Here is a 15,806-nt window from a genome sequence, read left to right on the forward strand (position 1 = left end):
AGGGGATCTTAATATTTAAGAACCTATTAATGTGTTATACCAGATTAACGGGAAGAATCTCAGCTAACTGACGATACAAACCATTTTTAACAAAACAAGTCATATCATAAGAAGCATCTAAATGACCCCTGAACGAAAAATGCTAATGCACTTTGGCACAGAACTCAAGATTAAAGATACCCTTATTACTTATCGTTGCTGCACATACAAGATATCCGATTAAAGCTGAGGTTCCACAGATTATTTAGGTATAGTATCATCACTGAGTGATCCGGACTTGCGACAGGGGAAGCAAACAGACATCACAACACGTACCTTTACGTAGCTTTTACGGGAGATCGTCTCTCCGTAGCTGTCAATCTGATCAAAAGACATGTTCAATGGCATTAAAACGAGAAAAAACGCGGCTGAATCGGTTAATCCATAGGTTGATAATGTTTCTGTGGAATAATTTCTTTTTAATCCATAATTCCATTTTTATTTAAAAATCGGAGAGTAAAAGTTAGCTGCTAATGGTAGCCACCAGAGTTATCGCGGCTTCCGGTTTCGGCTATGCGTCAGCCTCACACATTACCAAATAAGGAGTATGTGGGAGTTCCCCTCGATTCCATTGGCTCTGACGGTTAGAAAGAGATGTCAATCAGCAAAATCGAGCAAGGGGGGCCAGAGATAGGTCAAATCCACCCAAATGACCCCAGAAGTGGTTTTTTTGCTAAATCTCTCTAAAAAGGTCAAATATCACTTGTTTTGCATCAATCTTGATACAGGGTACTTATTATATGTTGTAGTTTGGATTCCTAAAGCTTTTAATCTACCATCCCGTCATTCAAGGGTGGTTTTCACTATTAGTAATTTTTTTTTTTGGACGGACACAACATTTTTTTTACTGTGTTCAATCTGAATTTACTTTAAAATAAAAACATCTATATTGATTCTGACACTTCTACATCCAACTCACAGGTGTAACCTTGCTTTGAGAAAAAAAGATTATTAATTTAACCCTTTTAGAAGGGAAGATATGGTCATTTGTTCTGGGAATGTCATTTTCGAGCCTGAGACCTGAAAAACAGGCTCGGGGCCTAGCAGATTAAAGGTACAATCTTGAGAAAAAATACTACTAAAATATTACGAAAGTATCAAAAAGCTCAATCTCAACAAGTGAAAAGCACACAGATCGTATTCAGAAACTGTGCCTTTAAATAAGTCGTAGGTTTGGACTTCCTTATGGTTATGATGTAACAACTATACATATGTATAAAGGTCAATGTCTGGCTACTGTTCTGTCACAGTCATTCTCTTTATGCAATGGTGTTGCAAAGACATCAAAAGCACAAAGGTAAGACACTGCTTGTTTTGGAGAGGAGTCTTAAAGAGACAGGCGCTAAAACAGAGCGTCTTAGACAGAGTGTGAATGCAGGTACATTCAGACAGACAGTATTAGAAATATTATGTGATTTTTCAACATTAACATGCTTTATTATAAACCCAAAATACATGTATGAAGCTGAAAATGAGCATATTATGTCCCCTTTAAAGTTTTCAATATCGAACGCTTGGAGTTCTCTAAATGCTTTAGTGTTCAGCCTTAACAGAAGAGTAGAACGAAACAGAGTGATTGACATATCATACAACAGAAGTTTCGTCTTGATTGTGGAAAGTATTCTTTTCAACAGCATATCTGCTACCTGTATAGCCCCACAGCAAAAAAAAGCATGGGAATACTTTTCTACTCAGACGAGAGTGGATGATTCTGATTCCATTGAAACTCTGGGTAATTGGGAGCACTCCTGAACAAAATGCAGGACGGTCCCCAGAGGTCGGGCTATTATGCCCAGCTCAGAAGTGGCTGTAATCTTTCATCCAAAGCATGTGACATAAACACCCCCCAGAGCCAAATACTCTCACTAATATAACCAGGGACTTAGTGAATTGTCAGTTTGCTCACAGTTTCATAGATGAATAAGAATGTGCACCTTTTTTTAGTCGGACAGAAATGTTCTACGAGAGGGGAAATTGAGAGGATATTACATTACATTGCATTTAGCTGACGCTTTTATCCAAAGCGACTTACAATAAGTGCATTCGACCAGGAAGACACAACCTTGAAGAAAACAGAATCATATAAGTACATCAGGTTTCATATGAATTTAAAGTGATGATCATGACAAGTACATTGATGCTGCACAAAGTATTTTAATGTGATATGATGACATGATGACCGGTGAGTTGCTCATGGCTATCTCTCTTATTCTGCGTGCGGATCAGTGGGTGTGCGGGGCTTTGAATATCACAGCAGGTTCAGTGAGAGGCTGCTTATAGATGTCGCCCCGACACCAGTCTCTGACAGCTATAGTTTTAGCCCGTAGCTCAGCGCGGGTATCAACATTCTCCTGTAGCTCTGGGATGTGCTCATCCATGTGCAAGAAGTGATGCGTGTGTGTATGTGTGTATGTGCCTGCAGGCTTCCCAGCGACAGCGTATGGACCGGTGGCGGCGGCGGCGGTAGCAGCAGCGCGTGGCTCAGGTAGGGGGGCCCGTGGAAGAGGCGGCTACTTGGCGTACCCACAGAGCACAGGGCCAGGTAAACGCTCTGTCCATGTTCTGTGTGGCTGCTGCTCTCTCCAACTTCTCCTGCTCTGCTTCTCCCCATAGACATAGCCCCCAGAGACCCCCCCCCCACACATACACACATACACACACACACACACTTAAACCCCTTTAGGCTGACAGCATTGTACAGAAGAGATACACTGTAAAAACCGTTGCTCCAACATAACATAATACACGTTTTTTTAAGTAAGTAGAGAAAACTCAATAATATAGAGAAGATGTAACACTAAAAATACATTTTTTTAAATTATATAAAATCAATTCAACAAAAATTAAAAAGTCAGCTTGTAAAATATTTTAGATTTGCCTAAACTGAGTAAAATGACATGTTGTTAATGAGCAAATAAGAGTATTGCTGTCCAAATTGTAAAAGCAAATACTTTTTTATAATTTTAGCAACTATATTTGTGTATTTCATAAAGTTTATTTTCAAAATGAGTTGATCTAACACAATTCACATTTTAACAAATGATATTTAATTGAAAAACATATAACGTTTACATATGGTCCTTCATGTTAAATAACCAAATACATTTTCTTCTAAGTTTCAACAACTTCCTGTAACAATGTTGTGTTTTTAATTTAAACATGAAAACATATCAAATGAAATCAGAGGTGATCAACTTCTGAGAAATTAAAAGAAAGAAAAAATGTTCATGACAAAAAAATTTAATATGACCCTGCAGTGAGTTAAATATCAATGTCCCTTTGTTTAGAAAAACTGCTTTTGTTTGCAACTCCAACAAAGCACTCATTATGGAGCTTAACATAGTTTACAGATTCTCCACAGCACTACATGTGTACCGAGTGTCCAACAAAATCTCCTGTAATCACAGTTTCCAAAACACAAACCTCTGTAAAGATACTTTTAAAGTGCGGCTCAGTGTCTCATTTGTAAACACAGTCCATTAAAAACATGAGCTTCAATAAAATACCCACACCATTAAAGAAAACTCCGGACAATACCACACATATTGAGTTAGAATACACAAGCCTAACAGCCATGTTCTGTTTTATAAGCCAGGCTACTGTTCTTGTAGGTTAGTTTTACCCTCAGTGTTTTAACTCTTTCAAAGTGTCTTTGATGGACTTCAAAAGTCCGAAAGTTTGGAAAAATAGTTGTGACCTAGGGTACTGTATATCAGAGCAGAGTGCAGCATGGACTTTATAAAGTCCAGTCAGAGCTGGTCCTCCTCTGTGAAGCAGCTCAGTCTCATATAGGACATACAACCACACAAGCATTCGAAAAATATTCTAATGCTGAAATCTTCTAGTCTTGCAGGAGATACACAGTCTTCTGTTACAGTTTCTATGAAACCCATCTATGTGCTTCTACAGTGATTGTGTGAACTGTAGTCTGAGAAGCATATAAAAGACACTAGAAAGACATACATAAACACTCAAATATATTTCCCTTCACTCAATTTCCCAAGAATAACCCCTTTTTAATGTATTCTTTAAAATAACCTTTCCTTTGTTCATCTAACAAGTCCACACTCACTGCATCTAAAATAAAATTGAACCAAAATTAAATCGATGCAGGCGTCCGGGAGCTAATGACCTAAAACAAATGGCTGCTTCACCTGCTAATTCTACCAAAAATAAAACACACATGAACGGTAGTTTATACCCACACGTCTATGGGATGTTATCTGAAGCATGAGCAAGGGAAAAAGAGAGAACAGACGAGGAATTATGGTTAGAAGCTGAGAGTATTTCAGGCTAGCCGTTGCAAAGGTCTGTGCAAAACACGGTGCTTTGCTCTCCTCCTCGCAGGGTCCATTGACAGTTTCCTGGCCCTCTCTGCCTAATGAATACAAATGCCCTTTCCTTTAGTTTCGTTAATCAATCATTACAAATATATGGTATCACATACTTTGCCTCTTAGATTATGAATAAGATAAACTTCAAGTAAATTACAGTTTTTCATTGAAATCCCCTGGAATAAAACATGTAAATGAATAGTACAAGTTCAAGACAAAAAGTTGAACTAGGCAATACATTTTCTAAATATTTACCGGAAAGGAAAATATTTACTATGCCAGAAAATGAATTACTTTTCTTTGACAACTGATATATGTAATGGTCACCATCCATGGTAAACTAACCTAGTAATAGACAAATGCCAGCAGTAGTCAGTCATTTATTTTATTTTCTACCACTGTCCTTAACCTCTTCCATGTATGTTTCTCTATATATATAGTGTCTGGTCAAAGCTTCCTAAACAGTTCACACTTTACTAAGGATTGTTTGCCATGTTGTTGCTAGACAAAATATTGTTCTACTGTTGGACTTGAATGCTACTGTGGATGAGTAAAATACCAAACAGAAAGAGAAGTCAGTGCCTCAGAGATCAGCTTACTTACTTACTTACGCACTCACTCCATTAAAGCTCAATTACTGTACACATCTTATTTACACGGATACAAATATCTGCCAGGAGACTTCCAAGAGGAAGCCAGTTTGCACTTGTCTTAAACACAGCATTGATTGACTTGTTGGCTTAATTTGGACATCCTGCTTTCTCCACCCTTACAACTGTAAATCCTTCAATATATGTCAATAGCAGCTCCCCTGACTGAACACAGCCTCAGGGCTTTAGGGAACGCTGTCTTTCCTAATCAGACATACTATTAGAAGCTTCTTGGTGAAAATATTATTCCGTTGTAACTGAAATGTTAGCTGTTTGGTGCCGTCTCTCACGGATACACTTAGCTGCTAATATAGTAGGTACAGTACATGTTGCCCCTTTTGCTATCAGAACAGCCTTAATAGTCTAGTTGCCAGCATTGTGAAACCAGAATATGTTGAGTACCCCAACGTTTTATGTATGAAATGTATAGTAAGGGTCCCTAGTAATTACAAACTGCCGGATGCTAACTAACTAACTAATATGTTGGGCAATTTGCACAATTAGCATATGTTTCGTTACTAAGTATTACATATCATTTTATAGCCATATTTGTACCCTGTGTGCTGACTTTGACAACCATGAGTAGTGTTGCGACCATTGGATATAAAGAGCTCGAAATAAGAATGATTACCTCTACTGTGGACAATTTTCATTCAAATAAATAAGCTATCTGTCCAATCCAAATGATAGATCCTTAAAAGGCTTAAATTGATTCAACATCCTTAATAACCCACAAAACCACTCCAAGATGTTCCAATTCAGCCAAGCCATTTTTACACTATTGTCTGCATAGGTTATAATGCAATGTAATGCTAATTAACGTAACTTATGCAAGTTAGCATCCAGTAGTTTCTATGTGCTGGGGACCCTTATTATACATTTCTAACATAAAACGTTGGGGTACTCGTCATTTCCCGGTTCGAAAACGAACTTGAATGAACTGGCAACTAGACTAAAAGTCTGCGGTTTTATCTCACTCGGTGTAGCAATTAGAATAAAGGTACACTGAAGGTCAGCAACAATACTCAGGTAGGCTGAGGTGTCCATCCAGGTGTTTAAAACAATGCTTAATTTTTTCTTCAGGACCAAAAATTGGATTGCCTGTCTATGGTACTTGACATTTTATTTTACACAGGACATTAATGGCGCATTTCCACCACAGCGCGGTTTAAGCGCGGTTTTCTGGCCCCATAAAATCGAGGTTCTTAGCGGGCCAACAACCGGGCTGAGTATGCTAAACTAGAGAGAGAATCGCTGGCAAGGGGGCTACAACTACAACAAAATGAACATATTTGTGATGCCAAAGTAACAACAGACTGATACCGGTTAGTAAAAACCATGAATTAATGCTTTGACAAGTCTGCAGACAGACGGCAGGCGAAAAAACTTTTTAAATGCGTGTTTTCTGAATGGAGATCGGCTAAGCTAACACAGTATATGCTCCGACCGTCCACACTCACAACAACGGCCTATACAGACATAAATAAACCAGCGACTGTATTCGCCATGACACAGGCAGTCTGTGGTTTGTACTTGTTTAACTTTTGTCTAGTTTCTGAACAGATACGAGGAGCTGTGAGCTCTGAGGGCTAACAGCGGCTGTGTTGTTTTTCTGTGGTTCTCATTGAAGATGACGTCACGGCTCCGCCTACACTGCGTTACTATAGTTACTGCCCCAGCTACTAAACTGTAATGGAAACACAGCATTAAGTGAGCCAGTCCTAACAAGGCTTAACTATACCGTACTAAGCCGAGCGAGACCCTGCAATGGACTCATAATCATGAGTGGAAGTCCAGTGTTTGTATGAACAATCCATACTCTTCCATGTGCAAACTAGTAGATTTTGAATGGAAAAATATTTGTGTTGTGTCAAAACAAAGACCAAAAATTGAATCTAGGATAAAAATACACTTCCCTTGACACTTCATTGAAATATCAATTTCAATGTGAGGATGTCACTTTTAGAAGGCCAGGCTTAGTACTAATGAACTTCAGCAGAACCACCTGAGCACGTCTACATCCATCGTAATGCTGCCACCTAAATAAAAAGACATATTTGCGTTGACATGCAGTTGAACCAGAGTACCTAATAAAGTGGCCTGTGAGCGTATACAGTCAGTACTTGCTGTGACACCTGAAGATGAACACAGACAGCTACAGTACAAGCTGTTGTTGTGTATTTAACTACCTACACATGCACACACATGCAGACAAACAACTGCCCCCACCTTTCCTCATTTGCGCTAAATTCAAATCAAGCGAGGGAACACTGGAAGCCAATCAGATGCTCTTTCTTTCACATCGGGGCTATTTGATTTTGCATTTTCAAAACAAACCATTTGCCCAACAATTGCAATGAACATCACTAAGAAGCATGAATGTTGATTTGGGGTTAGCAGCAGCCAGGAAGCAAGAGACTTGATAGCAGCCATTATGTACAGTTTAATTCTGACAGCTGCAAATGGAAGGGAGACAAGTAAATGACTATGAAAAGGGGGGAGTGAGGGGTGTTTTGGTGAGATAGGTAAACAGTGACATCATGGGCTTTTTTTCTCAGGGAAATCACAGAATCATGCTCCCTCACAGAAGCATGCTCCCTCACAGAAGCATGCTCCCTCACAGAATCATGCTCCCTCACAGAATCATGCTCCCTCACAGAATCACGCTCCCTCACAGAAGCATGCTCCCTCACAGAATATGCCTGCAAATAACAAAAAATCTGGAACATGAATAAAAAAAGACATCTGCAGGTTTTAACCTAAATCAGCATCGTCATTTTGTATCATTATCATTTCTATTTTCTAGATGGCTTCACAAATGCATTTTGATGATATGACAAGTGCAGTCTTTTATTCGATGGCTTTTAACAGTAAGAAATGATTAATGACAATGTATGAAGGGTTTGAAATGATGTGAACAGCGTATATGGATGAATGCATTGAGTGGTCTTCTCTAAACAGACACAGATGGAACAGAGGACATCTCTGGGGATGTTGCTGCACCTCCATCCTATCTTACACTTTGATTTTCAGCACTCTCAGCCCAAATTCAACTCAGGAATAGCAATTGTAGCGGTTGGATCTTTTGCTAAATTCTCTAATGTTAGTGCGGACAACGGCTTTGTTGTAAAAAGATAAAAGTGTGGATTCTTTGTGCTTTGACTCCACCTACAGTTCCCATAGAGCACCACATATTATATACTAGGGTGACACCTAAAGGAGCATTTCAATCAAAAGTTATACAATCTTAAACATCCCAAAAGTAAATTGAGGATATGTTTTATTTGTATAAACCTTTTCATGTGTGCAGATAATGCCTTTCTGGGGCTGTGGGGCGTGTTTGTCAGCGATACACAGAGAGTGTTGTTAGCGTGGAAGACATTTTCCATCTCTGACAGAGGGCACTTTCACCCTGCTCCCAGAGCTCAGCAGACAACATGACAGCATGCTGCTGACGGCCCTCTCTGACAGAGCTGCTGATGACAAGGTGTATTTTGAACTTTCACTACAGCCTGCCACTTCGGCAAACTACACCCTAGACACAGAGTAGTTGTGTATTATTAGAGGAAAAGTTACTGAAGGCGTAGACTCTGCACCATCTTTCAAACTTTGCTGAAATACTATATATTCTACATTAATGTTAAAATAGACATATCAATTTGCTTATATTAAAATGTGCAAAATATTACATCTCTACAATCAAGTGCAGTACTTCCCTAAGAGATTTACATATAATAGCTTTAAAAGCTAGTCATACTTATATACTAGGAAAGTATTGTCTTAATGTTTGTTATCAACTAGGCAAGTTTCATAGTAATATATATTAGTTACAGTTTTTTCACCTGTAATGTGTTTTGACGAAGTATAAAACATTTTATTTGGAATAGGTAAAATGCAAACAGATTTTTTTGTAATGACTGTTAGAGATATCTAAAAGTGTCTCTGTAAAAACCTTTGACTTTTAACAAAATGAAAAGAAAAACGATTTGAAACTGGCTTTATCAATGTACAGATTTGGTTAATGTATGCAAACTAGTACACATTTATTAAGAGAATGCCTCATATGCATATTTAAAAGTAATATTTCAGAAAAACAAGTAACACAAAAGACACTTAAGTAAAATTAAATGTGATCAACCTGGGACGTTTCATGTTGATATCTATTGCTTATTTATTTCCCTATTCACCTGTAGTGTCTCCCCTTTATGAAGGAATAGGACCGGCTATAACAAAAAAACTATGTTCAGATCATTCCTTAGACTGGATAGATATCATGTGCTTTTCTAAAAGTGTAATCTAAGGTGGGGTCAGAAACTTTCTGAACAGGTGGGTCTCCAGTCTGTATTTTGAAGCTGGTGAGGTATTCTGATCTCCACCAGAAGCCTGTTGCACCAGTTAAGATCAGAGCAGGGACTGGTCCTGTGTTGAGAGGAAGTCTGAGAGACGGGCTCCAGGCTGGAGGTAGATCACAGAGATGTGGCTACTGCACCACCGCCTGGAGCTACAGATCTGCTGGCCCATACAACGCTTTATAAGCTGGATTTGAAGCTCATTTCAACTTCCACAGGGTGCCACTTTATATCAGATGGAGGGGCTGAACATCTGCATAGTAAAGCAGCAAGGAGGAAATTGCTAATTTGGAGATGACTAATGCATGCACCAGCACCTGGGCTGCATTTTGGACCATTGTAATCGACCTCTGCTGTTCATATGAAGGATAAAACTGAAATAATGTGCCATTGTTGTTTTCTCTTTATCCTACCCTTGTGGTCTACTTCAATTACTAGGTGAAACGTTTGGTTCTATCCAATATAAGAACATAGTGAAAAATGTCCATCCCAGTCCCAAACCCAAGGTGATGTCTGTGAGTGTCTTTCTTTTAGTTAAAAACCCCAATAATTTTGCCTTTTAATATGATGAGCTTTCTCAAATTCTATGTGTTTCCATATCTTATAAGGTAAATACTTAATATTTAGTGTCTAGGCCCATATTCGTAAGCTTTAAATACCATATATGGGTGTCCTATTCCACATGACCTATTATGTCCTCTAATTGTACTATATTCTTTAACCTTGTGAATACAATTACATAATTGAATAGACTCAAAACAGCATTGAACAATTACTTTAATCAAAATCTATAGACTCTTTTTACTTATTGTCACATTTCTAAAGTCAGGTTGTTCAACCATAAATATACAGTTATTCTTATAATAGACATGTGTGTCAACACTATGTTACTCATTCTTTAAAAGAAGGGTATATATTATTCAGTTGTATTCATTTGAAAGTAGACGTATCTGAAATCTCCTGTGCTATAGCGTTGTCAGATAAAGCAGAGAACAATGCTGTGATGCAGATGGCTCTGACAGTCCGGGGAACTCCACAGGTCCCAGTCTACTCTGGCTGAGTGTTTTCTTTGGTCCCTCTGAGCTTTCTGCATAGCTCAAATGTCAGTCTCAGATCTCGGCTCTACCTGCAGTGTACACAAAGGCTCATTCAGATGCTTTTAAAAGCTCTGGCTACTTGCTGTGTACAGAATGTCTGACCTGACTAGAAGGGTCAGTGTTGGACTGTCGTAATTTTCGGACTATAAGGCGCACCTGCAGCAGCTAAATTGAATGATGTGTACATATATAAGCCGCACTGGACTATAAGCCGCAGGTGTTTTAATGTTAATTACCATATGTAAGGGTTCGTGCACAGAGGGGATTGTCGGGAAAGAGATGGCTGTTTGAGGAAGCTCCCATTCATTAACATTTCAACAAACAAGTTGCATATTTGCATAACGTATTCAAGTGTTACCATTTACTGCAATAGTAGCTACAGAACTGTCTCGCTCTCGTAATGTCTGTCTGTCTTGCTCTCGTTCTGTCTCTCGTACCACTCTCGGTTCTACTTTTACTTTTGCGCGCTACCTGTCTCACTCTTTTCTGGCCTCCAGCTTTTCCTGCTGGAGCCCGCCGCTTAAAGGTGGGGGGCGTGGACCGGCCCTAGAGCCCATAGAGTTAAAGGTGGTGGACTGTAACCTGTACAATCCATAGATTTAGGAGGTCCCCTAGTGGCCGTTAGCTGTGAAAGTCCATAGATTAGCCGCACCGTTATATAAGCCGCAGGGTCGAAAAATGGGAAAAAAGGCGCAGTTTATAGTCCGAAAATTACGGTAATAATCTTTTTTATTGAGACTCAGGATCTCCACAGTCAGTTAGTTGTTGGTCTTCTTTATTCTTCTGTCTTTTATTGATCTCACTTCTTTCTCTTCTCCAATGTAAAGAGGGAGACTCATGTGACAGACATTTTCAAATTAAGATTTGTATCAATTTCCTAACAACAAGCTCTGTGATCTGCAGCAGAGCTGAGAGGACACCAGTATCGGCCGGGAGCACTGGTCTTAATCAATCTGGCCCTCGGTGAGCTCAGGTCCAGTTGTCCCAGATGCTAATCTGCAGAGCTCAGCTCTGAAGCCACAGGCGCTCTACATGGATTCGCTGCAAAATAACATGAGCAGGCATGCCAACCCCTCCTCCTTGTGTTTTTGTCTAAAGGCCCAGGGAAAGATGTGACACATCGGGGAGGGCAAAGTGTCCCTTTGCGCCTCCACCACGAAGCGGTGGCTCTCACAGCTGTGGTTAGCAGATGCTCAGAGGTTACAGGCGCAGGCCTTTAGGGACATCAGCACTCTGCGCTCCAGGGGCCACACGTAACACTCTCCAAACAAAACGTACTGAGGCTTGATGGGGCTTAGGCATGCTGTAATCAGTCCTGCGAATGTAGTTATAACATACATGAGATATGGTGTCCTTCTTTTTCATGACATGCCTCTCTGTTTCACTTGCATCATACAATTATTTTTGAAGATATTATAACAAACCCGTTTTTATTTGTATTACATGCAGATTGCAAAGCAAATGTAATTGTTGTCTGCATTCCTATTGCAGTACATGATAGCATACTGTGTTCTGAGATTAATGCCATGAAATTAAATTGTGAGATTTATTTACACACAACATTGCTTTCAATTGTAATTCCTCTCCCAGTTGATTCATATTGTAAATGTTTCTGTATCTAAATCACCATTAGATGCAGCTAGTATTACTCTGTTTTCAGTTATAGTGAGTCCTGCATTTCTTCAGACCACAAAATCCTGACCAGACATGTTTGAAAAAATTGTGTTCAGCCAAAAGGCCAGGGCTGTCACTTCTCAGCATGCTCACGATAGGATAATCTGTGCCGACTGTCGATAACGGAGTGCCCTTTCTCAGTCCTAACTTCACCATGTTAACACACAGGTTAGAATCTGCTTTGAAATAATTTAGTGCGCACTTATTCACTGCTCTGTTTGTACATTGTTTTACCCATGATTCGGTGTTCACCATTTCTCTTTCCAATATAATTCCCCAACCAAGGTTGAGGGTACATTTAAATCAGTAGCTCTGTTTAGTTTGCCCATTACTAGAAAGAGCAGCAAGAAAAGGGAAAGGCAGGCAGAAAATGAAAAGTACAAAAAAAACTGAGGTCTGATTATGGGTAAATGCAAGAAGAAGAAATCATCTGTTAAAATTAATTAGCCAAGCTTCTCTGAACACAAAATGACAAGACATTAAATATGTATTATTTATGAAATGTCTGTGCTCTCTGAAAAGGGTGTCTAGTGCTGTTAATTACTCAGCCATTCATTCAGAAAAGATCATTTCAAATGGAAAGTGAAAGCAAGGCTAGACAGCAAAAGAGCTGTTAGTTTATTTCACGCTATTTTTAAATGACATTGGTGAAAATGGAAAAGCTAATTATGGTAGCTCTGAAATTCAAAGCTAATTTGAGAAGCAGCATGTCAGGTTTATTGACATCTTCTGTAGAGTGATGTGGTTTGATGGCCACCGAGGAATCCTTCTGGCGCCGCGAGGGAAAGGGAGGAGCGACTGCATGAGAAATTATTCCTTGCAGAAATGAAAATAACTTATGTTAATAGATTTAATGATTCCCCTATTCCCACTCATCCGCGCCTGCTGAGTGTAGAAATGAACAGAGATATGTATGTATACTCAAAGAGTCGAAGTATACATGAACACTAAAAGCCTTTTAAACTGATGTATTTGCAGAGATAACTGATTTAAGCAAACCTTTAATGGCAATGGCAACAGGTTCTGTTCCTGTTCACTCGTTAAATCGCTGTACTAAGATTGCAGTTTGTAGGATATTGGATGTCTTATTTCACATACCTATTATCAGGTAGTTCAATCTTAAACATATTTCTTATAACAGACATGTATGTGCACAACACTATATTACTCGTTCTTTAAAAGAGGGGTATATATTATTCAGTTTCTAATTAAGTAGACCAATATAACATCTCCGGTGCTTTAGTGTTGTCAGATAAAAGCAGAGAACAATGCAAGATTAACACGTGAAATCGCTTTTTAGGATAGTGTGCCATCTAATGGTAATGTAGCAGATTGCAACCAACTAAATACCCTCCACCGCCCTTTCTTCAAGCATGTCGGAGAACTACGACGGCCTTAAGGGAGGGCGATATTGATGTTTAACTTTGTTCTCTTTTCAGAATTTCAAATCAAGCGCTTCCTTAGCTAACAGCCAGCAACCAGGGGGCAATAAAGATGTTTTGGCTTTACCATCGGGTAGCTGTAATGCGGCTTGTGTAAATGTTCTTAAATGTTGCATCTGCTGTCTGCAGAACAACAAAGAGCAGACATACACAATTAAAATCAAATGTTCGGAGCAGAAGGTGAAGAGCTAATGTTTGGAAGTATACATCATTTTAATAGATCATTGTAATCTCAATATTGACCCTCAATAGAGCCAGAGTTTGGTTTGTCCATTCTGGGCTACTGTAGAAACATGGTGGTGCATCATGGAAATGGACCTGCTTCCTATGTAAATAATAGTGGCGAAGTCCTATGGGACCTTATTTCGGAAAAATGATGTATTGAAGTCAATGGAGAGAGAAACATTGTCTTTCGATCCCGTTTGAATTGTGCCACGAATTACACATATGATGTTTGTCAATTTAAAAGATAATTTTGCAAGTCAAAAAAAAAAAAATGTGTCGTAAAACTGTGAAGTAACACATTTTGTTTGTGTGAAACGCTTAATGAACTACATCTCTGGTCTCTCGCAGACTCTCACAACAACACACGTCACCAAGATGGCCGTCACTACTGTCTTGTCAAAAAAGTGATTGACTACCCTCACTATCAACACAATGAAACACGTCCAATAGAATGTCATGCAAAGCTGCCTGCCTTCCTTTGATTCTCTCTGAACTGCCTGATCTTTTTAATGTGTAATGTCAACCATTTGTGCAGATAGCATGAAATAGAAAAGATCGCCGATGCTAATGTAGCGTTAGCGTTAGCATTTCTCCCCCGGGCTTAAATGGTGTATAGAATGATCACACTGGTGTGACAGTACTCTTCAAAGGGTTCACGAAATATGACTACTACTCTTACTGTTTAACATGTTGGGTTACTTGATGTTACTTCATGTTAAGGCTAATAAAAATGACAAGGCTAAGACTGTAATGCTAACTAACGTGCTTGCTACTAGCTAGGTAGCTAACTTGATCCAGCCACTCCTGATCCTTTCATCAGACGGGAAGCGAAAGAACGAGCAAGACCCATTGCTGGTATGATAACAACCTGGTACTAAGCACACAGGCATCTTGTTAAAGTTATCTTATCTTAGTTATCTCTTATATTTAGCGGAGGAAAACAATTGTGACATCAGTTATGAAATCACTTACGCGACTCTGGGATTTGTGGTCTTTCTAGTTGCGTATTTTTCATAGTCTTATATTTTAACAGTTTTACGACAAAATGTGACTTTTTTTACATGGAAATTATTTTTTTAAGATTGACAAACATCATATGTGTAATTCGTGGCATAATTCAAACGGGATCGAAAGATAAGTTTTCTCTCTCCATTGACTTCAATACATAATTTTTCTGAAATAAGGTCCCATGGACCGGAAGTAGATGGGCGTGACTTCGCCACTCTATAGGGCTCATTCTCTCTAAGGAAAACATAACGGTTCTTAGTTTCAGGTGATTATAATGAAAACATTAGACAACAGTTGTGAATATTATATTTCTGACCTAAGAGACCTGTTCATTTTTTAGGGAAAGCAGTTTCAAGCAGCGTTTTTTAACTTTGTCCGTGAAGTTGTTGTTTTGTTTTCATTTTAAACATGGATTGTGTCTTTAAAAGTGTGCATGTGTTAGTTAATATGTTGAGTTTCTGTGGTAATTAAAATAAGGATCATCTGAAACTTGGTGCAGAACACTGGCGTACTTATGAAAATATTTTTCACACTCTGAAGTCTCAACAGGCCCGGGAGCATGACGCTATATTTTATCATCAGCGTGATTAGTTTTATTTTCCAACTAGTGAGAAAAAGAGCAGCAGTGCTTTCAAGGTTTGTGATTCCTCCTTAAAGGCAGTCACCTGGCAAAGTGGGAACGAGAGCAGGGCATTTATCCACTTAAAGAGAGCCACCCCGATGATGTCAGTAACAGATGACTGCTAGACACTCCCCCCTCCATCGCCGCACAGCCAGCTCTGGTCATTGAGGGCAGGAGGGAAAGAGGGTGGGGGTAGGGTAGATAATTACCAGTATAAATGAAGCCCTGCGAACGATTCGCACTGCTGGGTCCCCTGATCTAGTCTCCAAGGCAACCTCAGCACGCTCATTTGTTTTGTAGATGAGTAATTACATCCAATTAGTGGCCACTGGGAAAAAAAGGAGTCCAAGAAAGGCCCATTGTTCT

The 15,806-nt window shown here is 39.2% G+C and overlaps 1 protein-coding gene across 11 annotated transcripts in view; it reads left to right on the forward strand.

Annotated features, from left to right (window-relative positions):
• The window catches only part of LOC117459001 (RNA-binding protein Musashi homolog 2), a 297,016-nt gene that overhangs the window by 261,412 nt on the left and 19,798 nt on the right, over nt 1-15,806 (forward strand). For 6 of the 11 annotated variants that reach the window (XM_034099815.1, XM_034099814.1, XM_034099813.1 and 3 more), the window contains exon 11: nt 2,462-2,581. The exons of 1 other annotated variant lie outside the window; for it this stretch is intronic. In XM_034099815.1, coding sequence (XP_033955706.1) covers nt 2,462-2,581 — 120 coding nt within the window. The remainder of the gene's footprint in view (nt 1-2,461; nt 2,582-15,806) is intronic. 4 more of the 11 variants (XM_034099819.1, XM_034099818.1, XM_034099823.1 and 1 more) reach the window with 1 other exon arrangement.

The sequence above is a fragment of the Pseudochaenichthys georgianus genome, chromosome 14, assembly GCF_902827115.2.
Source record: "Pseudochaenichthys georgianus chromosome 14, fPseGeo1.2, whole genome shotgun sequence".
NCBI classification, from domain to species: domain Eukaryota; kingdom Metazoa; phylum Chordata; class Actinopteri; order Perciformes; family Channichthyidae; genus Pseudochaenichthys; species Pseudochaenichthys georgianus.